The 24,616-nt window shown below is 44.4% G+C and overlaps 1 protein-coding gene across 1 annotated transcript; it reads right to left on the bottom strand.

Moving 5' to 3' along the window:
- Positions 1–5,401: 5,401 nt before the first annotated feature.
- On the bottom strand, positions 5,402–11,283 carry LOC115094155 (cardiotrophin-2-like). The gene is made up of 3 exons (XM_029606907.1): positions 11,203–11,283; positions 10,526–10,662; positions 5,402–7,534 (listed from the first exon to the last, which is right to left on the bottom strand). The coding sequence occupies exons 1-3, from the start codon at positions 11,216–11,218 to the stop codon at positions 7,076–7,078; spliced, it is 612 nt and encodes a 203-aa protein (XP_029462767.1). The 5' UTR covers positions 11,219–11,283; the 3' UTR covers positions 5,402–7,075.
- Between the last annotated feature and the right edge of the window lie 13,333 nt (positions 11,284–24,616).

Here is a 24,616-nt window from a genome sequence, read left to right as displayed (position 1 = left end):
TTGAAATTCTTTATTATGAAATTTTCCTTTAAAAGATCTATTCTTTAAGTAGGAGTCAAACCATTTCAGTGCAGAGTCTTTAATACCTATTTCATTTAATCTATCTAAGAGAATTTTATGATTAACTGTATCGAATGCTGAAGATATATCCAGCATAATCAGAAAATAAGTTTGGCTGTTATCAGCTCCTCTAAGGATAATATCATGTAAAGATGCTAACAGGGTCTCAGTCCTAAAATATTTTCTGAATCCATGTTGTGCGGAGAATAGTGTACTATGGGTTTCAAGGTAGTCTGTAAATTATTTGTTAATTACCTTCTCCAAAAACTTAGATATACAGGGTAAATTAGAAATTGGTCTTAGATCCCATGCTACTAAAATTGGTCTTAGATGTTACGACCCCGGGCCATGCCCCGGGTCTTCCACTTACCTCGGGGCAGGCCTGGGCCGCTGAGACGCAGACAAGGTCTGTCCTGGCCGCGGCGCTCCCTCCTTGAGGGAGACGCCAGCGATCTGTTGCGTCTGGCCCCGCCCCCTAGGGGCGTGCGCACGCAGGGGCTCTGAACTTAAAGGGGCCAGCGCGGGAAACTACAGGACTGCCTCCCGATGACGTCAGACGCTGCAGGCCTACATAAACCCTGCAGCTAGGCTCTTTCCCTGCCTTGCAACAAGGTTCACTCATTCTGAGTTGCTAGTTGCAGCATCTGGACTCTTGTCTGTCTTCGGCTCTGACTTCTGGCTTCTGACCCTGCTTCGTCCATTGACTCCGGCTTCAGTTTCCATCCCTGGTTTTGGCTTCTGACCCTGCTTCGTCCATTGACTTCAGCTTCAGTCCTCTCCTCTTCTACAGGTTCGTCACTTGCCCGGAGGATTCATCTAAGTCCCAGCTGCTAGGGTCCTCACGGGCTCCTCCTGGGAGGGCCGCGGGCTGCCAAGGGTTGAAGTCTCTTCTGGCCTCAGCCGCTTCCTTCGACTGCCTCTTCGGCAGCTTCTCTGGTCCTTGGTCGCATAGGATCACACCTAAGTCCAAGAGGCCCGGGTCCCTACAGGCTCCTCCTGGGGGGACCTCGGGTTTCCAGTGGTGAAGCCTTCTTCAGAACACCTCTTCAGCGCCACCTCCCGGCGGTGACACCCACTGTGGGTCCCCACAGTGTAACACCATTAGTCTCAGCTGGCCCAAGGGTCCACTCCCGTAACATTAGATCCCAAGCTACTAAAATTGATAATAAGCAGTGGCTATTCCCAAAGTCAGGTTGTTTAATAGCAGTTTATAGACTTCTCCAAGAACTTATCCAAACCTTTTTTAAACCCAGCTACACTAACTGATTTAACCACATCCTCTAACAATGAATGCTAGAACTTAATTGAGCATTGAGTGAAAAACATTTTTATTTGATTTGTTTTAATTGTGCTACTTGCTAACTTCATGGTGTGCCTCCCACTACTTGTATTATCTGAAAGATTAAATAATCAATTCACATTTACCTGTTAAAATCCTTTCATGATTTTGTAGAATTCTATCATATTCCCTCTCAGCCATCTCTTCTCCAAGCAGAACAGCACTAACCTCTTTAGACCTTCCTCATCGGGGAGCTGTTCCATCCTCTTTATCATTTCGGTCACCCTTCTCTGTACCTTTTCCAATGCAACTATATCATTTTTGAGATGCGATGACTAGAATTGCATAAAGTTTTCAAGGTGTGGTCTCACCATGGAGCGATACAGAGGCATTATGACATTTTCCGTTTTATTCACCATTCCTTTCCTAATAATTCCTAACATTCTGTTTGCTTTTTTGACTGCCGCAGCACACTGAGCCGACGATTTCAATGTATTATCCCCTATGATGCCTAGATCTTTCTCCTGGGTGGTAGCTCCTAATATGGAACCTAACATCATGTAACTACAACATGGGTTGTTGCGCCAGAGGTGGACCCTTGGCCTGAGGTGGGGTTGACGCTAGCCACAGGACAGGCCCTACAGGTCCCCACTGTTGGAAGGTGGAGCTGGCTGAGCGATGGAGGCCGCCTGGAGTTTCACCGATACCAGCCCATGTTCCCTGCAGGTTGAGCCCGTGGGTGCCAGGGCTGGCTGCTCTTAGGCGGGCCTCCGTCAAATGACTCCCAGTAGACGAGGTGGTAATCAGCCAGGGACCAGCAGAGGTAATAGGAAGGCCGAAGCAGGTCTGGATGAGGCAGGGATCCAGAGACCCGAGCACCAAAGGGAACCAGAGGAGAAGACAGATGGCGCCTGAGTAATAGTAGGCCGGAGCCTGAAAGGCCAAGTCCAGGGAGTTACCAGAAGATGTAGTAGAGAGCAGGCTGCCATTAGGGCAAGCAGCAGACGTGGAAGAGTGGTCAAACAAGCGAGGGTCACAACCAGAGGTCAGTCCAAGAGTGGTCAAAGCATAGCAAGGGTCAAAGCCAGAAGTCAGTCCAAGGTAGTCAAAGCGTAGCAAGGGTCAAAGCCAGAAGTCAGTTTGTCAAGGCAAGGAAGGAACCAGGTACGGAACAGGAACCAGGAACGTAGACGGGATCAGGAACGAGCAATGAGCACACGACAAGCATGGAGACCTGTTGCCAAGGCAGGGAACAAGTGTTGGGCCCTGCCTTATATAGCTGGGCTCAGCGACACCATCATCCGGGGCCACAGGTTGGATTCCCGCTGTGGCCACTTTTAAAACCTGGCAAGGCCCGCGCACGCCTAGAGAGCGGCAGGGTGCTGGATGGCGGCGTATCCCTGCGGCACACGTGGGAAGACCCGCCAGGAGAAGGAGAGGTCCGAGGGAGCCAGGAACGGCAGAGGAGGCTCGGGAGCATAGGTGGCTGCCCACAGCCACAAGGGAGGTCTGCCAGGACTGGGAGCTGGGCACCAAGGGTAAGTGGGCCCGGATGCGGGCCTGCCACGGACAGGACACGCAACAATTTTTCCCTAAATGCATCACCTTGCACTTGTCCACATTGAATTTCATCTGCCATTTGGATGCCCAATCTTCCAGTCTCGCAAGGTCCTCCTGCAGTTTATCAGGATTGTGATTAAACAACGTGTGATTAAACTACTCTGAATAGTTTTGTGTCATCTGTAAATCTGATCACCTCACTCATTGTGCTCCTTTCCAGATCATTTATAAATATATTAAAAAGAACTAGTCCAAGTACAGTTCCCTGAGGCACTCCTATTATTTACCTTTTGCACTGTGAAAACTGACCATTTAATCCTACTCTCTGTTTCCTGTCTTTTAACCAGTTTGCAATCCACAAAAGGACATCGCCTCATATCCCATGACATTTTAGTTTTCTTGGAAGCCTCTCATGAGGGACCTTGTCAAATGCCTTCTGAAAATCCAAATACACCACATCTACCAGTTCACCTTTATCTATGTTTATTAACTCCTTTAAAAACTGTAACAGATTTGTTAGGCAAGACCTCCCTTGGGTAAATCCATTTTTATCTATATGTTCTGTGATTTTATTCTTTAGAAAAGTTTCCATGATTTTCCCTGGCACTGAAGTCAGGCTCACTGGTCTGTAGTTTCCTAAATCACCCCTAGAGCTCTTTTTATTTATCAGGGTTACATTTGCTATCCTCCAGTCTTCAGGTACAAAGGACGATTTTAATGATAGGTTACAAATTACTAGTAATAGGTCTGAAATTTCATTTTTTTAGTTCCAGGTGCCCTCCCCCACGAAGGTGCTCCTCCCTATCATTGCGATATAATTTGTATCCTGGTATAGCATTGTCCCATTGGTTATCCTCCTTCCACCAGGTCTCTGAGATGCCAGTTATGCCTTTCTCATCAGTCACACTCCTAATCTCCCATCTTACTTCTTAGACTTCTGGCATTGGCATACAGACATTTCAAAATGCGCTTTTTGTGTGCATTAACAACCTACTTTTCGGTTGATGTGGATAATTTGGAATTCTTTAGCTCTGGTGAATCTTTACTTAAAGGCACTTGGACTACTTTTGCTTTTATTGGAACCTCACTGTTGAGATGCCCTAACTCTAATGCATCATTAGTATTCTTTGAAGATACCTCCCTCCGAACCATGCGCTGCTGAGCGACTGTCGGCTTTCCCCTTTGTTCTAGTTTAAAAGCTGCTCTATCTCCTTTTTAAAGGTTAGCGCCAGCAGTCTGGTTCCACCCTGGTTAAGGTGGAGCCCATCCTTTCAGAAAAGTCTCCCCCTCCCCAAAAGGTTCCCCAGTTCCTTACAAAACTGAATCCCTCTTCCCTGCACCATCGTCTCATCCATGCATTGAGACTCCGGAGCTCTGCCTGCCTCTGGGGACCTGCGCGTGGAACAGGGAACATCTCAGAGAATGCTACCCTGGAGGTTCTGGATTTCAGCTTTCTACCCAAGAGCCTAAATTCGGCTTCCAGTTTTGCAGAAAATTCTTGGCAACAGATCCAGCCTTGGTTTTATAACTTTAAGCCTCGGTTCTCTATGAAATGAGGCTTACCAAATGGCACTGAACGTCTGTGTGATTAGGTTCGTCTGTCCCCCCTCTAATCATTTTTAAATGGCTAGGCGTGAGCTGAACCAAACGTTTGGTAGGAGGTAAGGTCTTGGGTTGACATGTGATTTTTTTTTTTTCTTTTTCAAAGTTTGAGAGTGATTCGGGGACACAGGAGTAGTGCAAAGTGGACAATTTTCCCATGGAACATCATGAAGGCAAATTCAAATACTTGGGCTCTCCAGAACCACTGGGCTGATCTGAGTGAAACTCCGTAGCTGGACGGAATGTGCGAGGAACCTTTGCTGGATGGAATGAACAGGAATGACCAGGTGTGTTTTGGGGAATAAAACTGGCACCTTTCAAAAAGAAATCCATGGAGGGGTTGAAACAGAGGGCTATCTGGATTGTCGCACTTTCTACCTGTTATTAATCAATTCAGTAAAGCGTTCTGCCAGCTGTACTCCAGGTACCAGAATACACCACGTTCTACTCCGCTAGCGATGGGAGTTTGGGGAAACAGGCCTGACTCCAAATATCCTTATTGGATTGGAGTTAATTTGGCAGGTTTTGGGGCAGGGCTAATTTAAGGAGGGGCAAGCAGGGCCATTGCCTGGGGCCCCAGTACCCTAAGGGGGCCCCCTTGGCACAGCCGAGTGACATCGCTGAAGCAGAGCTTCAGAGCATGCGGCAGTGGTAGGGTCCCAGTGTTTTTCATGCAGAGGTTTCTGGCCTCCTGTCCCAAACCTAAGGAAGAAACTAAAGGAGACAGCAGCAGTGCAGACACAGATGATTCTGCACTTCTGGATTCATAGACACCCATTCATAGACACATAGACACTGACGCACATTCAGATACATGGAACTCTCTCATGTAGATGTACGTAGGAACATATAACATATGCACATGGAGGTCTGACAAAAATTTTTTTTTAAAAAGCCTTTTATTTTACAAAAATAAATAGTAGAAAAATATTATACAACAAAGTTCATTCTTTATTATATCAAAGATGTGTAACAATTTCTTTTGTCCTGGCTCCTCCACAGAGAAGGCAGGATCACAGCACTGAGAGAGGGGAATAGTCTCCTGGATCAGACCATCGTAGGCTTCCTTGTAAGAAATACAAGTTGCTACTGATGTCTTAAACCAAAGGCAGGAGAGGCTGAGGCGTCTGAAGACAAAGAATGCCCCTCGCCAATAGCTTCTGCTCCTTATTGCCTCTCCCAGGGAGCAATATAATTGCCCTGTTAGACAACCGAATGACATTCCACACTTGCTTTAAATAAAATTTAATAAATAAATGTATTCTCAAGAAAGTCAGAAAGTAAAAAAAAAATAAATAGAAACTTCCTTCTCTTTTTTTTTTGCTCTAAGTATAAATATATAAATATACATTCATCTCTATGTTAAAAATTATTTCAATTTACATATAAATAACATTAAGCACATCAAACAGATATTTGCAAAGATGAAATAAATGTCATAGGATGACACTTTCATGACATAGCAGCAGTGCTAACTTTCTCCATAATATCCCTTCTGGTCCTGTTCCATTCTATTAGTTTTAGTCTCTGTTATTCCTTTTTAAAAAAAACTTCCTGCCAGTTTCCAAGCAATACGAGGAAAGAAAAAAGTATCTTTTTCCTTCATTTGAAAGGAATTATTTTCCCCTGACAGCATTTCTTACAGATTTGTGGTGATAAAGGGGTTAATATTGTTTATATTACTACATTTCCTTTTTTTTTTGGTCTATTAGGCAACTTGCATTGCCCCATCTTGGATTACTGCAGCTGTAACCCAAAGGACATGAATCAACTTTCAATAGATTTCGGAATTCTGCTAGCACCTATATTTATTTTTCATGATGGGATACTGATGAAAGGAACTGACATATGAAGCTCAAGATGTGTTTTGTTTTTCTGTAACTGATAACATCAGGTAGTTGCGATATTCCTTAGCTCATTCTATAATCTTAGGGCACTGACTCAGGGAGGAACAAACATGACCTACATTTAGTTTGCTATTTTATCTCTGAAGTATCTGAGTATATACGTTTTTTAAACGTAAACCAAACAAGATGTACACCGGAAGCTGCATTCATGGTGCTTTCTACATTGCATCAGGTCTCCAAGAAAGCACCAGGATAATCTACTCCAAGTGGTCATTTCAATCTTGCACAGCATTGATAGAACTATATCAGACTTCCAAGTGGGCCGGGATTACCTGCATGGAGCGATCTCAGGTAGACCCCAGACTTCAAGGCAGGTCAGTTGTTGGGTTTTTTTTCTTTTTACAATAGTTTCACTACCCTCATTGGTTGTGGGGATTATTACCAACTTGGGTGATGGACTTGTAAGAAGCAAAGTGAAAATGGTAAGGCCTGAAATTGTCTTCTAGTGAACGTGGTGGAGGCCATCACTGTAACGGATCTTGGGCATGCTTGGGACAGGTCCGGAGGGCAGTGGTGGGAAGAGGATTGAAAGGTCAGGTAGACGACACGGGGGAGGGAAGAGTTAATATCAGGTTGCCTATGAGAATTTATGTGCGCATCAACCCTCGATGGGTGAATCTCTACTGGGCAGACTGGATATCTTTATCTGCTGTCATTTGCTATCTTACTAAGGATACTTATCCCTCAGCAGTGTGAAGTCCCTCACCGTCCTGTCCATCCAGTTCCTATACTCCCTGCATACCACATAGCCACGGACCTTCCGGTTGAAGTTGGAGATGCTGGCAGAAGCCGACATTAAGGGGTCAGGGGGCACCATAGGGAGCTGGTAGCCCTTGGTGTCCATGATGGAAGCCAGGTTGTTCAACAGCCCCTCAATACCCATTCTGGTTTTCCTCAGCATGCCCAGCAGATCATCCTGCCCTGGGTTCAGGAGCCCCTGATCATCCAAAACCAGCTGGAAGAACTCCGTGTAGATGGTGTAAGCCTGATAATTCTCTGTCAGGCGCTGTTCGTCGCTCAGCCCACGCCATGTGCGATAAGAAATGGCAGCTTCTGGTAGCCCATCGAGTTGGAGGTAGGAGGAGCTGAAGCCCGGGGAGCTGAAAGGACTACCCTGGTAACTCAGCTAAAATGAAACACAGTGAACAGGAAAAATATTACAAGTTCTGCTAACGACGGTATAGGCAATCCAAAAGAGGAAGTGATGCAGCAGCTGCACTTCATGTACAAGAAATCAACAAGGAATTAAGAAAATGGTTACACAAGAAAGTTAGGCAGGCAGAGAGGAAATGATGAAACTGTAGGTTTGCAACATTTTCATATTACAAAGATGTTCCATCTTTTAATAATTGCCTATCCATTTACGATCAGTACACAATCTGACCCTTATTTTTCAGTCAAAATGGTAGCAGCCCTCTGTGCCAAATGAGAACAAAGAGGAAATGATGAGGCAAGCACCCGGGAAGTGCAAGAGAACAGTAAGTAAGTACTGGAATAATTACACAGGAAGTCTGAAAGAAGAGAGGAAGTGATGAAGCAAGTACACTGATATGCTGAAGTGCTACCCAGAGGGAGTGAGAAGGAGTCATGAAAACATCAACATAGAACTATTGTGGAGCTCCTTATCACAGCACTTCCTACAACAGCATGCAAAGCCAGGTAAGACTGTGTGTTCAGCTAGATCAATGCACCTGGCTGCCACCTTGCGAGTGGACCTAGGGCTACGCTCTGGGCTAAATGCATAACAGCAGGAAGTGTGAATGAGGGAGGAGTCCCTTCAAAATGGGGCAGCTTGTCCCCCCCAAAACCTATAGGTGCTCAAGTAGGACTACAAGGACCAGAATGATGTGGGATTTCGGCAGGTGTCTGAAGGGAAGTCACATGAGGTGATGCCACAGTTAGGCTGGCAGGAGTGGAGCCATCTCCACCCTTGGAGCAGTGCCCGTCACCACACAGGAAGGGGACCGGGCTCTGTCTCTGAGTGACATCACCCGTTGCCATGACGAGAGACTCAGTTGGATGCCTCCTTTGAGTCAGGCCATAGGAGGTTCCTTGGCTTGCGGGTGTAAATGTGCACATGGGAGTGACCTCACTCTAGGACTTTCACAATCCCCAGTTGAGGGTCTGGATGTTGGCCAGCCCCAGGGGAGGCTGTGGAGAATCTGATACTGAGCCGTCTATCCTGGGGACTTTTTTTTTTAATCCCCAGAGTATTTTGCCATAGGGAGCAGCTAAGGTATGTCAAGGAGGGAGAGAGGGAAGAACATGTCATGCAGTCTCTCTCACTGCAGGCATATCTGTTCTTTGAGACAATAGCTTTGTGAAAATTAGTCACAATGAGGGTAATTTTCAAAGGGATTTCCATGGGTTAAAAGTATTTTACCTGTGTAACTTCACCTATCTGAAAACTGGCCACCCCCCTAAGCAGGTAAAACCATGCACATAGTTTTATTGTCTGCACTGCAGGGTAGGGTTAGGTTGGGGGAGAAAAATACACGCATAGTTTTAGAAAACTTATCCGCAGAGACTTTCTCCTGGGGCAATTTTCAAAGTAACGTTTTGCTCCTGTTTTTCCTTTGAAAACATGGTGAAAAGGCTGCGGGTATAAAGCACCCACGGACTTTGCTGCAGTGCGGCCAGTTGGAAGATTATCCCCTATATGTATCCTAAGAAAATCTTAATATGACAGAGGGGGCAACCTGGCTGCAGAAAAGCAGGCTGTGTTTTTTCTCCCTTCCTACTTCTGAGTGCCTGCACCTGTGTAGTGAGCACTCTGAGGTCAGAAAGTTTTGTGTCATGGGATGAGGAGGAGGAAGAAGGGATGGGGATGGGGGACATGCTCAGTCAGTTTTGCCTCTGCAAAAAAAAAAACCCCAGACCTCCCGTTACCCAAGGGACTGGGATATTAAATAAATGGAGGGGAAAGAAATTATTTGTAAGCTATTGAGGTTTCAGCTTTGCAGAGTGCCTGATCTGGATGAACAAATATTATAATAATAAATAGAAACAGAAATACAGTTATTCAGTTAAAATAAAGTAGACGCCCTCTTTCTTTCTGTCTTGTTCTACTGGCCTGGCAGGGTTGCTCATATGGTTCAAAACACAAATCTGTGACACAAATATTGCAGTGATATTTTGATGTAATTGGTGTCAGTAACAGCATGCAATCTGTAAACTGCTGGCCAAAGGTATCAATGCAGGATAGAACACACCATGAGCTTTGTTTTCCCCTGTCACTCTGCAGTAGGTGAGCATGTAAAAAGACAGTTTTCAGCAATGTAACAGGGCAGAGGTGGGACAGCACTGTGGTTCCAACTGTGGCACTGTGCAGTGCAGCCCAACAGACTTGTGCTCAAATCTGCCAATTGACGGGGCAAACAAGGCTTAGGCATGCCACACTGGTGGTGCACTGGAGTCCAGGGAGGGAAGATGACTGCTGCTACTGTGGTGACCAGAGAGCATCAATAGTCTTTGGAAACTGCCCTTCACCCCTCAGGGTCAACAAAGGTACTTAAGACCTCTGGATGCATCATCTGGGGTGAAGGAATAAATTATGAGGGAAAATGAGAAAACAAAATTTAATGTAAAAAAATCGATTGGAGGTAAGTTGAAAGTCACAGAGAAGCTGCAGATATAGCCATCACCAAAAGGGGATTCAACTGTGTACATGGAATTTTATCAACAGGGGGAAGGAAAAGAGCATGGAAAAAGACAGATGATGAGCCAAGTTCCAATCCAACTACATCTACCAATTTGCTGTGTGACCTTCAGCAAGTCCCTGGACTTCCCATGTATTTAAACCTCAATTATAAACCATTTGATGAAGTAACCTGCTAAATCTGGGATGTATTGTTTAGTTTGATTTATCTTGAAGTTTAGCAAGCAATGGTTTAAAATCCCATTCTGTCATTAATCTTGCTGTATAAAACTTGAATGAATCAGTTATCTCCAGTTAGCTCCAGCCTGACACTGAAAATGTTGTGTGCATAGATGATGCTTTCTAAATAAAAATAAACATTGTTATTGTAATGTATTGTCATTGATTTCCTGGAGGTTGGTCACTGCAATTGGTGGCAGTAGTGGGATACCAATAATAACTATAATAACTGTCACTTACATAAGTGTTCAGTAATGCGGAGGTATTACTCTGGAGGAGCAGAGCCAGTTTATATGTTTGCCCAATAACTTCTGCAGCTGGGATGGGCACAGAGTGCAAGGAAGGGTACAAGGTCATAAAGAAGAGCATCAGCTGGACTGTGAATGGAAGGGAGAAAAGTTGATAGTGTTCTTACTCGCTGCAATGTATGAGTTATGTCATGTAACTTTGTTTGAATGATAAAATGCCTGCTTCCCTCACTGTCCCTTTTACATGATTTACATTTTATAACTATATATTAAGGATAAAATGCTTGCTTTTCTTCATTGTCCTAGACATGAGTTACACTGAATAACTATATTAAGGATAAAACACTTTCTCACTGTCCCTGATACACAAGTTATGTTACATAACTTTATATTAAGGATATTATGCTTGCTTTCCTCACTGTTCCTGAGACATAAATTACACTGTATAACTTTTATATTAAGAATAAAGCATCCTCTCCCCTCACTGTCTCTAATACACAAGTTACATTATGTAGCTATATTAAGAATAAAATGCTTACTTTCCTCAGTGTCCTTGATACACAAGTTATGCTGCACAACTGTTTTTTTTTTTATTAAGGATAAAGTGCCTGCTCCACTTGCTGTCCTCAGGACACAAGTTCTGTAATGCTAGAAAGTGTTGGTACTCACAGGCAGAAGGTGTCATGGTTGTTTCTGGGTTCTGAGGGGAATCTCCTTGGTCTGTGCTCTAGTCAGGTGTAGGTCCCTGAGCTCTGGTACCTAGTCCTCAGGCAAGCTGGCTCTTTTATAGCTGACTCTCCATCCTCTCTGAAATCCCCAATGACCACGCCTTCAGCTGAGGTGGGCGAGACACTCCCTGAAAGTGCTTCTCTTCCAGGGTGAGATGGGGATGGATAGGTGCTTTGTCATTACTTTTCCTCTCCACAGGGTTTCTCTGTGCTGAGGCAGGGGAGGAGAAAAGGGTACATGCAGAGAGAAAATGGAAAGACAGGAGAAGAGATGCTGTGTAAGTGTGTGTCTGTCTGACTGTGTATGCCTATAACTGTGCCAGTGTGTGTGTATGTGTATGTCACAGTGTGTCATTGTGTGTATGTCTGGGTTTATGCCAGATTGTGTGTGTATGGGACAGTATGTTATTATGTGTGTATTGGTGTTTATATGTGTCTGTGCCAATGTGTGTTGAGGTGCGTGTGTGTGTGTGTGTATGTGTGTACGTATGTCTGCTTTCAATGTGTGTGTGTGAGTGTGTGTGACTGTATCTGTGCATGTCTGTGTGTCTGTGCTACTGTATATTTGTCTGACAGTGGGTCAGTGTTTGTATGTGTTTATGTATGTGTCAGTGTGTTTGTGTGTCAGTATATGTACGTGTGCCCGTCTCTTTGTGTGTGTTTATGTGCGTGTCTGTAGGTGTTCTTCAGGAAGTTCATTTCAATACCCACACATGCGCTGACACCTGTAGCAGATTCCAGAGTTATGAATAAGCTCTCAGTAACTGAATGACTGGGATTTTTTCTCTGTAGTGGCTCCTTGCAGGAGCCTCGGGGCTATGCATTTCACGAAAGTTTTGTATAGGTGAAGGGACAAGGAAAGAAAACAGAAAGTACTTCAAGAAGAGAGAGAAAAATCAGAGAGAAATAGACATATGTACATAGAGAACATATAAAGGGAAGGGCATATATTAAAGAATAAAGACATTAGAAAGGACAGGAATAAAGGAGATGACAGAATAAAACATAGATGAAAGATTAATTTAGGTAGCCTCGGTTTAACCTCCCATGCTTTTCTTATGGGAAAAGTGCCAACTTTGCCTCCCTCCTATGGCCCCCTCCCCCTTCCCAAATCACTCACTAAACTTTGAAAGGTGGGAAAAGTCTGCCGCCTCCCTAAAGACCTACCTCCATGCAAAGATTGGTGGAGCTGGGTCCAGCCGTTTCAAAGTTGTAAGAGGAGGGAGAGGGGGCCATTCAGTACCATCTGACGAGCCTTTGCATAGAAGCAAGGCGTAAAGCGTTCTGGATGGGAAGGGAGGAGATGTGTCGGCTTTTCGTGCTGTGGAGCTGGGGTCCAGTAATGAACAGCACAGCCAGCATAAGGAAGGACTTTCACCCCTGTCATCCTTGTCTGGACCCGCTCATTAGAAGCCACACAGTGTTTACATAGAAGGTGGGGAGTGTGCAGGAGAGCTAGGGAAGGGAAGGAGTCTGGGAGGAAAGGAGAGACGAAGGGCCAGCAGCCACACATTCTTTGCACCTGAGTCCGCATGTTTCCCCGGTGAGTCGCTGTTTTGTCTCCGGCAACCAGTGAGGAAACCGTGGGAGCCTGGAGCCTGAGGGCAGGGTCACTGGATCATGTCAGGAGGGGAGGAGAGAAAACAGATCTCATCTAGACAGTAGTGTAGCCTTATTTTTAATCATTTTAAAATAAATTTTAATCATTTTTTATTTTATTTATTTGAATTTTCATTTATATTCTGCCTTTCAGACACCTTAAAGCAGATTACATTCAGGTACTTTAGGTATTTTTCTATACATGAGAGACAGTCCCTGCTACATAGAGCTTACAGTCTAGTCAAGACAATATTCAGGACAAATAAACTTTGGAAATGTAATTTAATGTAATTTATTATGGGAATTGGTTAAAACCAACAAGCCATGATCAGGAAAACCAGGAGTTAAGACTGAAAAGCAGCTTCAAAAAGGTGGATTTTGAGGCAGGATTTGCAGATGTAAAGCAAGACTGAAAGTACACGTTAAGCATTAACAATAGAGGAGAAGGACAGAGTAGGATGAACAGACTTCACAATGAGGGGTGTAGGGAGAGATAAGATAAGAGACCTACAGGCCGATACAGTACAGTGCGCTCCAATGGAGCGCACTGTTCAACCTGCCGAACCTAATAGCGCCCTCAACATGCAATTGCATGTTGATGGCCCTATTAGGTATTCACGCGCGATTCAGAAAGTAAAATGTGCAGCCAAGCCGCACATTTTACTTCCGGCACCGGGAAAGTGCACAGAAAAGCAGTAAAAACTGCTTTTCTGTGCACCCTCTGACTTAATATCATGGCGATATTAAGTCAGAGGTCCCGAAGAGTAAAAAAAGTAAAAAAAAAATTTGAAGTCGGCCGGCGGCTGTCGGGTCGAAAACCGGACACTCAGTTTTGCCGGCATCCGCTTTCCGAGCCCATGGCTGTCAGCAGGCTCGAGAACCGATGCTGGCAAAATTGAGCGTCGGCTGTCAAACCCGCTGACAGCCGCCGCTCCTGTCAATAAGGAGGCGCAAGGGACGCGCTAGTGCCCCTAGCGCCTCCTTTTGCCCGTTTCTACCGCCGGGCCTCATTTGAATACTGCATCACGCGCACAGGAGAGTGGCCTGTGCGCGCGCCAGGAGAGCGGGCATTCACCCACTCTCCCGCGGACTTTACTGAATCGGCCTGTTAATTAGCTGCAAAATGAATACACTTATAGGTGAGTAAGAGAAACTTGAACTGTATGTAGAGATGGATAAGGAGCCAATAATCAGGCCGATTCAGTAAAGTCCGCGGGAGAGCCTGTGCACGCGATGCAGTATTTAAATTAGGTCCGGCAGTAGAAACGGGCAAAAGGAGTGTCCCTAGCTCCTCCTTTTGGCCCGGAGCAGCGGCTGTCAGCGAGTTTGACAGCCGATGCTCAATTTTGCCGGCGTTGGTTCTCGAGCCCACTGACAGCTACGGGCTCGGAAACCGGACGCCGACAAAATTGAGCGTCCGGTTTTTGACCTGACAGCTGCCAGCCGACTTCAAATTTTTTTTTATTTTTTATTTTTTTACTTTTTATACCCTTCGGGACCTCCGACTTAATATCGCCATGATATTAAGTCGGAGGGTGCACAGAAAAGCAGTTTTTACTGCTTTTCTGTGCACTTTCCTGGTGCCCGAAGAAATTAGCACCTACCTTTGGGTAGGTGCTAATTTCTGAAAGTAAAATGTGCAGTTTGGCTGCACATTTTACTTACTGAATCGCGCGGGAATACCTAATAGGGCCATTGGCAATAGAGGAGAAGGACATAGCAGGATGAACAAAGTTCATGATGAGGGATGTAGGGAGAGATAAGAGAGGTAATGAGGAGCTGCAAAATGAATACACTTATAAATGAGTGAGAGAAACTTGAACAGGATAAAGATCTTGCAGAAGACAAAATACAGAAAACAATCCTTACGGGTGGAAATTCCATGTGTGATGGGGAAGAGTGTAGCTGTGGGGGTATCTACCATCCACCTGGCCAAAATGAACAGATGGATGATGAAATGGTAACAGAGAGTAGGGAAGCTAATACATTTGGCAGCATAGTAATAATGGGAGATTTCAGTTACCCCAATATTGACTGGATAAATGTCAAATCAGGACATGCTAGGGAGATAAAGTTTCTAGATTAAATAAATGACTGCTACATGAAGTTGTTGGTCTGGGAATTGACAAGAAAGGGAGACATTTTAGACCTAATTCTTAGTGTTATGCAAGATTTGGTGTGAGCTGTAATGGTGATGAGGCCGCTCGGCAACAGTGATCATAGTGCGATCAAATTTAACTTAATGACTGGGAGGACATTAAGTAAATCTACAGTTCTAGCCTTAAAATTTCAAAAGGGAGACTTTGATAAAATGAGGAAAATAGAAAAAAAACTGAAGGATATAGTTACAAAGGTTAAAAATTTGCTTTGATTAAAAAAAAATCTTAGAAGCCCAGTCTAGATGTATTCCACACATTAAAAAAGTGGAAGGAAGGCCAAACGACTACCAGCATGGTTAAAAGGTGAGGTGAAAGAGGCTATTTTAGGATTTTCCTTATATTATGGTTTATTATATCCTGATGCTTATTAGAGAATATGCTGTTCTGCTTGTACATGTTTTCAATGTTATCACTTATCTATAACAGCAATAAAAATTGTTAATAAAAAAAAAAAAAGAGGCTATTTTAGTCAAAAGTAAGTAAGCTTAAAAGCTGACGCAGGCCCCAGGCTTACCCTCTCTCCATGCTGCCTCCGATCCAGCTGGCCCCGCACTGTCAGTGCTGACCCATCGGGGTCAGGGAGCCCTCCTGTGATCCTCCTAGTGACTGACCAGCACCTCCTCCCACCAGTGCCCCTACGTGGCTGAAGACCCGCCCACTGACATCGTCACCAGCAGCGCCACCGACATCATCACCAGCAGTGCCACTGATGATGTCACCAGCAGCGCCCTAAGTAAGCTTAAAAGCCGACACAGTCTCCAGGCGCTGCGCGCCAGGCGTCACATGCCAAAGGCGCGTGACCAAAGGGGCATGCCCCTTGGTGCACCCCTTTGTGCTGCCCACTTTGAACTGCCCCTACTGAGCTTCTCCTACCTTTTCTAACCCTCCCACTTGAGCATTAGCCTGAACCCTATGCTCCTCTTGACTGGATTTGCCCCCTATCACCCTCAGGACTAAATTCTGGAAGCAACACTATCAACTCCACTTGCCCAGAGATCACTCAACCACCTCCAGACCTGCCTATCCCCAGTCTTCAACCCCTCACCTCCCCCTCAAACCCCCCACAAGCTACCCAAAACACCTAATCACTTCTCCACTGGTACCCCAATCTACAATCCCCCTAGACTCCATGATCCCCCCCCCCCCCCCCCCCCCCCCCCCCGAGACACCCCGCTTATAACTACTGTGATCCTCCAACATACATGGAAGCGCATTACATACAAACTATCAAAAGCCTGATCCACAACCTCAGAAATACTTTTAACAGATAATCCCACCTCTCTCCCTAGAGCTTTAATCCCAATCATGATATCCCCCCTGACACAGTTCCTCGTCCTATCAGCCTTCTTCCTAATTCTATTTAATGCCCAATCACTAGTTTAAAAAACCCCCATTCTGAAGGACATCCTTCTTGACCACAACCCGGACATATGCGCCATCACAGAAACATGGTTCAAACAAACTGACACAGTCCTCATAAACCAACTACCAACCCACATCTATGACATCTTCTCCATTCCACAGAACAACAAAAGAGGAAGTGGTCTTTTACTAGCAGTGAAGTAAGAACTCAAATTTGCACCCCAGACCGTTCACACCGCACCGAGATATGAAATAGGTTTCTTCAGATCCACCCAACTTCAAGTCTGGTATACACCCCCCCAGGTCTCCTCAAAAACAATGCCTCCCCCCTCATAGAATTCATTACTGAAAACATAAATATGGACATCCCCACCATTATATTAGGAGACTTCAATCTTTACAAAGACTCTGTCCCCTTGACTCCCAATTGTGAAGCCCACCTGACCTCCCTTAATGCCATGGGATTTAATCAAATCAGTAACTGCCCCACTCACAAAGCAGGACACTCCCTCGACTTAATTTTCATAAACTCACTTATTCATCAAAACTCCCTATCACCTTCCTGTACCAATGTCCCTTGGTCTGATCACTCATTGATACAAGCTAATCTCTCCACAAACAGAACAGTCAACTCACCTCCAACTCACAACTCCACAATCCAATTCAGAAAATCCTGCAACAAAGATGACCTAGTCAAATCACTACCTGACACCCTTAATGAACTAGACCTCACAAGCACTGGATACTCTCCTGAATTAAAAAAAAACTTAAACGCACCCTAAGAAACATTGAAAAAAATGAAGAAACATCCCCTCTCCCAGTCTAATATCCACACACAGAACCTCCCTTCACAATTATGGAATCACAATTCTTAAAACCAAACGCAACTTCTACTCTAAGAAATCCATGATTTCCAATTCAACGACAAAGCCCTCTTCTCCTGTGTAGCTAACCTTACTAAAACATCCCCCCCCCCCCCTATTTCGGACGAAGACTCCCAAGCCAAATGCAACGTTCTTGCCCACTTGTTTAATGACAAAATCATTAACCTAACAGGGAACGTTTCATCAAACCCTAACGCGATTCTAGACACCTTTGAGTCCACCTCCTCCACTGAAATTGAATCAGTCATAAAAATAAAAATAAACCCTGCAACTCACCCAGCCGATGCAATCCCCATAAAATCCCTAAAAACGATGCCCAACTTACTAATCAAACCCCTTTCTCAAATCATTAACACATTTATTTATTTATTTATTTATTTATTTATAACTTTTCTATACCGAAGTATCACTAACAATTGGAAATGTCCCAGGCACAATAAAACAAGCCATAGTCAAACCCATCCTAAAAAAAACTCAGTCTGAACCCAGAAGATCCAGCCAACTGCAGGCCAATCTCCATTCTCCCCTTCTTAGCCAAACTCCTTGAGAAAGTAGTTTACCTTCAATTCACAGAACACTTAGAGAAACACAACATTCTATACCTATCCCAATTCGGTTTTCGCAAATTCTTTAGCACTGAAACTCTACTAATCTCCCTAACCGACACACTCCTCAAAGGAATTGACAATGGACAATCTTACATCCTAGCAATGTTAGACATCTCAGCAGCCTTTGACACCATCAGCCACAAAATTCTTATAGACAGACTCTCCAAAATTGGCATAACAGGCACTGCCCTACTCTGGTTCGAATACTATCTAGCAGACAGACACTACAAGGTCAAAACTGGAAACAGTGAATCTGCCCCAATCAAACTAACCCGAGGCATCCCCCAAGGTTCCTCACTATCAACTACTCTTTTCAACATATACATGCTGCCCATATGCAAGCACCTATACAACCTAGGTCTCACACACTTCATCTACGCAGCCGGCATCCAAATTTTAATCCCCATCACTGAATCCATTACTAAATCCCTCTAACTCTGAGAAACTCATCTCTCCAGTATCAACCAATTACTGACCCAACTGAATCTGGCCCTCAATACATCAAATCCGAACTCCTAATAATATCGCACAACCCAAAGGAAAAGTCCCTGACCGAATTCAAGTCACACCATCCTAAACACTTGATCACACATTATGTAAGAGATTGTGGCATCATCTTAGACAGCGAACTCAACCTAAAGAAATTCATAAACACTACAATGAAAGACTGCTACTACAAACTACATGTACCAAAAAAACTAAGACCCCTCCTTCATCTAAACGACTTCCGAACTGTTCTCCAGGCAATTATCTTCTCCAAAATCGACTACTGCAACTCCATTCTCCTAGGTCTCCCTGCATCAACCCTCAAACCCCTCCAAATGTTACAAAATGCCACCGCCAGAGTCCTGACCAAAACTCGAAGAAAAGATCACATCACACCCATTCTGAAAGACCTCCACTGGCTCCCAATCCACTCTAGAATTCTCTTTAGAAGTCTCTCAATAAATCACAAGACCATACACAACAAAAACATACACTGGCTAAACGACTCCTTCCAGTTCCAAACCCCCAAAAGACACACCAGATCCGCCAACACTGGAAACATACACATACACTCATCGAAACTATACCACCTCAACTCCACCAGAGAACAAGCTCTATCTCTTGCCAGTCCCTCTATCTGGAACTCAATGCCCCCCGAATTAAGACTAGAACCCAGCACACAGAGTTTAAAAAATAAAAACCTGGCTATTCAAACAGGCCTTTCCATAACTCCACCCCCCCCCCCCCCCCCAACCTCTAGCAAGACACCTAACCCAAGCATCTTTTAATAAAACGTCTGTACAAAGTTCCTCCCCTGTTGCACCCATGTTTTTCTGACGTATTGTATATATAAATGCAATTAAATTGTTTGAATCACCCTCTGCACACCCTTAACCCCCTAACTGTATGCAACCCCCCCCTCCCCCAATCTGTGGCTGTCTCTTATAATGTTGAGATGTAATTTCTTATTCTTAGTACTCCAAAACGTTTATCTATCTGTTCCTTGTAAACCTATGTGATGTGCAAACGTATGTAAGTATATAAAAGCTATAAATATATAATATATAATATAACAGAACTTCCTTCAAAAACTGGAAAAAGGATCCATCTTAGATAAATAGGAAAAAGCATAAGCATTGGCAAGTTAGATGTAAAAAAAAATTGATAAGGTGGGCTAAAAGAGAATTTGAAAACAGATTGGCCATAGAGGCAAAAACTCATAATAAAAACTTTTTCAATTACATCCGAAGCAGGAAACCTGTGAGGGAGTTGATTGGACCATTAGATGATCCAGGGGTTAAAGGGGCACTTAGGGAAGATAAGGCCATTGTGGAAAAACTAAATGAATTCTTTGCTTCCGTTTTTACTAAAGAGAATGTTGGGAAGATACCTGTGCTGGAAACTGTAATCAATGGTGATGATTCAGAAGAACTGATAGAAATCACTGTGAAGCTGAAAGATGTAATAAGGCAGATTGACAAATTAAAGAGTAGCAAATTGCCTGGACTGGATGGCATACACCCCAGAGTACTGAAAAAAACTAAAAAATGAAATGATCTGTTACTGGTAAATTGTAACCTATCGTTGGGATCATCTTTTTTACCTGAAGACTGGAGGGTGGCCAATGTAATCCCAAGGGTGATCTAGGAAATTATAGACCAGTGAGTCTGAGTTTAGTGCTGCAAAAAATCATGGAAACTATTCCAAACAACAAAATCATAGAACATATAATAAGACATTTTAAAGGGGCACAGCCAGCATGGATTTACAGAAGGGAAGTCTTGCTTCACCAATCTGCTAGATAATTTTGAAAGGGTTAATAAACATGTGGATAATGGTGAGTTGGTGGATGTAGTGTATTTGGATTTTCAGAAAACATTTGACAAAGTGCCCCATGAGAGACTTCTGAGAAAATTAAAAAGTCACAGGGTATAAGGCAATGTCCTATTGTGGATTATAAACTGGTTAAAAAATAGGAAACAGAGAATAGGACTAAATGGTTGGTTTTCTCAGTGGGGAAGGGTAAACAGTAGAGTGCCTCAGGGATCTATACTGGGGCCAATACTTTTTAATATATTTATAAATGATCTGGAAAGGGGACTAATGAGTGAAGTGATCAGATTTGCAAATTACACAAAATTATTCCAAGTTGTTAAATCACAAGTGGATTGTGAAAAATTGCAGAGGGACCTTGCGAGACTGGAAGACTGGCCATTTAAATGGTAGATGAAATTGAATGTGGACAAGTGTAAAGTGATGCACATGGGGAAAAGTAACCCACACTGTAGTTCCATGTGTTATGGTCCCAGGCCATGCCCCGGGACTTTCACTCACCGCGCGGCCCCGACCCAGCCACGGGAAAGTCTCCTCTTCGGCTCCCAGGCCCGAAATGCGGCCTACCGTGGCGTTCTCCCTGTGAGGGAGACGCCGTCGACAATCCGCTGCTGGCCCCGCCCTCTAGGCACGCGCGCGTGCCGGGGCTCCTGATTTAAAGGGGCCAGTGCAGGAAACCCTGGGACAGCCTCCTGGTGACATCAGATGCTGCTGGGTTATTTAAACCCGGCAGTCACAGCTATGCCTCGCCTTGCAACGAGGTTCCCTCTCTTCTGAGAGCTTCCAGTTGCTGTTCCCTTCTCCAGGTTCCTGACTTTGTACTTCTGACTCCTGACTTCTGACCCGGCTTCGTCATTGACTGTGATTCCAGCTTCCACCCCTGGTTTTGGCTTCGGACTTCTGACTTCTGACCCGGCTTCGTCATTGACTGTGATTCCAGCTTCCACCCCTGGTTTTGGCTTCGGACTTCTGACTTCTGACCCGGCTTTGTCATTGACTGTGATTCCAGCTTCCACCCCTGGTTTTGGCTTCGGACTTCTGACTTCTGATCCGGCTTCGTCATTGACTGTGATTCCAGCTTCCACCCCTGGCTTTGGCTTCGTTCTTGGACTCTGACTTCTGCTTCTTCCGCCTCCACAGGTATCTGCTTCTTACTGGCCCAGGGGATTCTCCTAAGTCCCAGCGGCTCGGGCTCTCATGGGTTCCTCCCGGGGGAGCCGCGGGCTTCTGAGGGTGAAGACTCTTCCAGCCTCCTGGGCCCTGCCGTCTTCATCTTCCATCTCTTCGGCCGCTTATTTATTTATTTATTTATTTATTTATTTATTTATTTAAACATTTTTCTATACTGTCGTTTGGTGGGAACCGTCACAACGGTTTACATTAAGGCACATACAATGGATCCTTGATCGCCCAGGGTCCCACCTAAGTCCAAGAGGTCCGGGTCCCTACGGGCTCCTTCCGGGGGGGACCTCGGACTTCCAGTGGTGAAGCCTTCTTCGGAGCCTCTTGTCAGCGCCGCCTGCCGGCTGCGACACTCACTGTGGGTCCCCACAGTGCAGCACCTGCAGCCTCAGCCGGCCCAAGGGTCCACGATCCTAACACCATGAGGTTAAGTTCTATATTAGGCGTTACTGCCCAGGAAAAGGACCTGAGTGTCATAGTGGAAAATGCTTTGGAATCCTCAGTTCATTGTGCTGTGACGGTCAAAAAAGCAAACAGATTATTAGGAATTATTAGGAAAGGAATGAAGACTAAAATGGTGAATGTCATAATGCCTCTGTATATCTCTATGTTGTGGCCACACCTAGAAAACTGTGTGCATTCTGGACACCGCATCTCAAAAAGATTTAGTTGCACTGGAAAAGGAGAAAGAATGGCCAGCCTATGAAGAAAGGCTAAAGAGGTTAGGGCTGTTCAGCTTGTTACTTTTTCAAAACTACAAAGAATAGGGGACCCTCCATGAGGTTTGTAAGTAGCACATTCACAACAAACTAGAGAACATTCTTTTTCACTCAATGCACAATTAAGCTCTGGAATTCATTGCCAAAGGATGTGGTTAAGACAGTTAGTGTAGCTGGGTTTAAAAAAGGTTTTGGACAAGTTTCTGGAAGAGAAGTCAATATACTGTTATGAACCAAATAGAGTTAAGAAATAGCCACTACTTATCACTACATGATAGCAGCCTGGGATCTATTTTGGGATTTAGCCAGGTACTTGTGATCTGTGTTGACCACTGTTGTAAACAAGATGCTGGACTTGATGGACACTCAGTTTCCCAGTATGGCAAATTGTTATGTTCTTCAGAAATGACCTATTTTAGCAGTATATCGGATGTGTGTAGAGTAGAAGAGAGAGCCATGATGGAAGCTTTTGTTTTCATAAAATAATCTAAGTAGCACCCAAAGAGGCTTCTTCAGCACATCATTCCCACTGTCCCCATTTTAGTGTGATGTCATTGTCACTCTGTGGCATCACAAAGGGAGAAACTAATTTGCATTCTTATGTATTGGTCTTTCATAACACAGATACCCCACCTGGTGCCCCCTGTCTCTCAGGAGAGCATCATGGTCCTGAATCATTTCCTGTATCTCAGGTGAACGTAAAATGCTATTCATATGGACATTATCTCTCACTTTCTCTTTTTTCTGCCTTTCCTATCTCTTTATCTGTTTCTTTATCTTTCTTACTTCCTGTCTGATTCACTATGTCTGTCTGTCAATAGCATTTGCCCAGAGATAGGCAGCTAGCAGTGACTGGAGTCTTGTCTCTATCTGCCTTTACAGTGCACCTCAAATTCCTGTCCCTTCCCCAGTCACAAATCCCCTAGGATAGGGAAGGGGCCAGAGTAGGGGGGCAAATGGGGACAGCAAATTGGAAGGGAGTGAATGGGTCCTGTCACCATCAGGTCTCATTTGCATGCCGTTGCCCAGCATTCTGTCAGCCTTTCTAGTATAGGAGGCTCCGGAGACCTGGAAGGGTCTGAGCTGCTATGATAATCCCTTGGCAATGAAGAGCGACCCATCAGCCAAGCCTCTGTCCCAAGACAAGCCGTGACCTGTCCTCCCTCTCTACCCCTTTATACCATGAACAGGTAGAGCAGGAAGCGACCTCCCGTGAGCCCTGCTGGTACATAAAGCGGACAGCTTCAGGTTTGCAATCCTGACTTGAGGGTGGCAGGAGGGCAGCCGAGGAATTACAGGAAGTGGGACTCCTTCCAAACAAACGAAAATATTCAGGACAGTTATATGTACCAAGTGCAGAACATGCAATGAGCTAGCATAAAGCAGTATTCCTTGCTAATTCTTACACATTTAGGACTACATTTTAAAATCCATTTCAGCATATATATCGTGGGTTTATGTGCTTAAATAGTTGTTGTAAAACGTTCCTGGGATCCGTGTGCATGTAACATATGCTTGCCACTTGATTTTGTATTTACTCCTATTTGCATTGAGGAGAAGGGTTCCGGGGGAGTGGAGATGGGACTTAATGTGCCTACTCCTATATTGTACGTGCCTAAGTTCACTTACGTAAGTTACATCAACTTTGTGCAGGTGAGTTCATGCGTATATCAGCTCAGTTACCTGGGAATTTTCAAGGAAAACTTGTTTGCATAAGTTTGCTTTGACAATTAGGGGTAAAGTACAGACTTTACTTATATTAATTACCCACCCTTTGGAATACGAAATTCACTCACAGCAGTTTACAGCATGTTAAGAGAAGTTAATTGCAACTTTCCAATAAGAAAGCTGCACACGATTTAATATAGCAGCAGAAATCACATAGTCCGTTAGTAATGAAGGTGTGCTTTAGCACTCACTTTGATCAGCACACATTAACTAAGCTCTGCCAACAACACAGCAGAGATACTAGTAGCTAACTCAGAAAATAAATAATCCAGTAACAAAGATATTAGTTTGCAGCAGCACATTTATGCACTCAAGGTGATTCGTGCAATTTTTGAAGGCAGTTTAGCATCCTCGAGTTCTGTATTGGGCATTAAAGGCTTGACAGGCTTTTATTTGCATCCTAAAGATGTGTAAGCGTGGATTTGTTGGAGCTCTTTTGGAAGTTCCAGAGGGCAGGTGCTGCTCACATGAAGGATCTGTTGTGGTTGCCTGTTCTTTTGATTTCCTTTGATGGCGGAATTGACAAGGAGGATCCGAGTGAGGATCTTAGTGGTCTGTAGGGCATACATAAGGATAGCCGTCTGCTTGCATAGGAACACTCACTTTTCTTAGAGCCTTGAACATCTTGAATTTTGTTCTGTATGGTATTGGTAACCAATGTTGTTTGTTTCGAATGGTTGTGATGTGGTCACGCGGTTTGCATACTTCTATTAGTCATGCAGAGGAGTTCTGTATTATTTGAAGTTTTTGTAAATGGCCTCATCTGTTATACCCTTGTAAAGTGTGTTACAGTAG

This window comes from Rhinatrema bivittatum, chromosome 6 (assembly GCF_901001135.1).
Source record: "Rhinatrema bivittatum chromosome 6, aRhiBiv1.1, whole genome shotgun sequence".
In the NCBI taxonomy this organism is placed as follows: domain Eukaryota; kingdom Metazoa; phylum Chordata; class Amphibia; order Gymnophiona; family Rhinatrematidae; genus Rhinatrema; species Rhinatrema bivittatum.
This window is presented reverse-complemented; position numbering and strand designations above follow the sequence as displayed.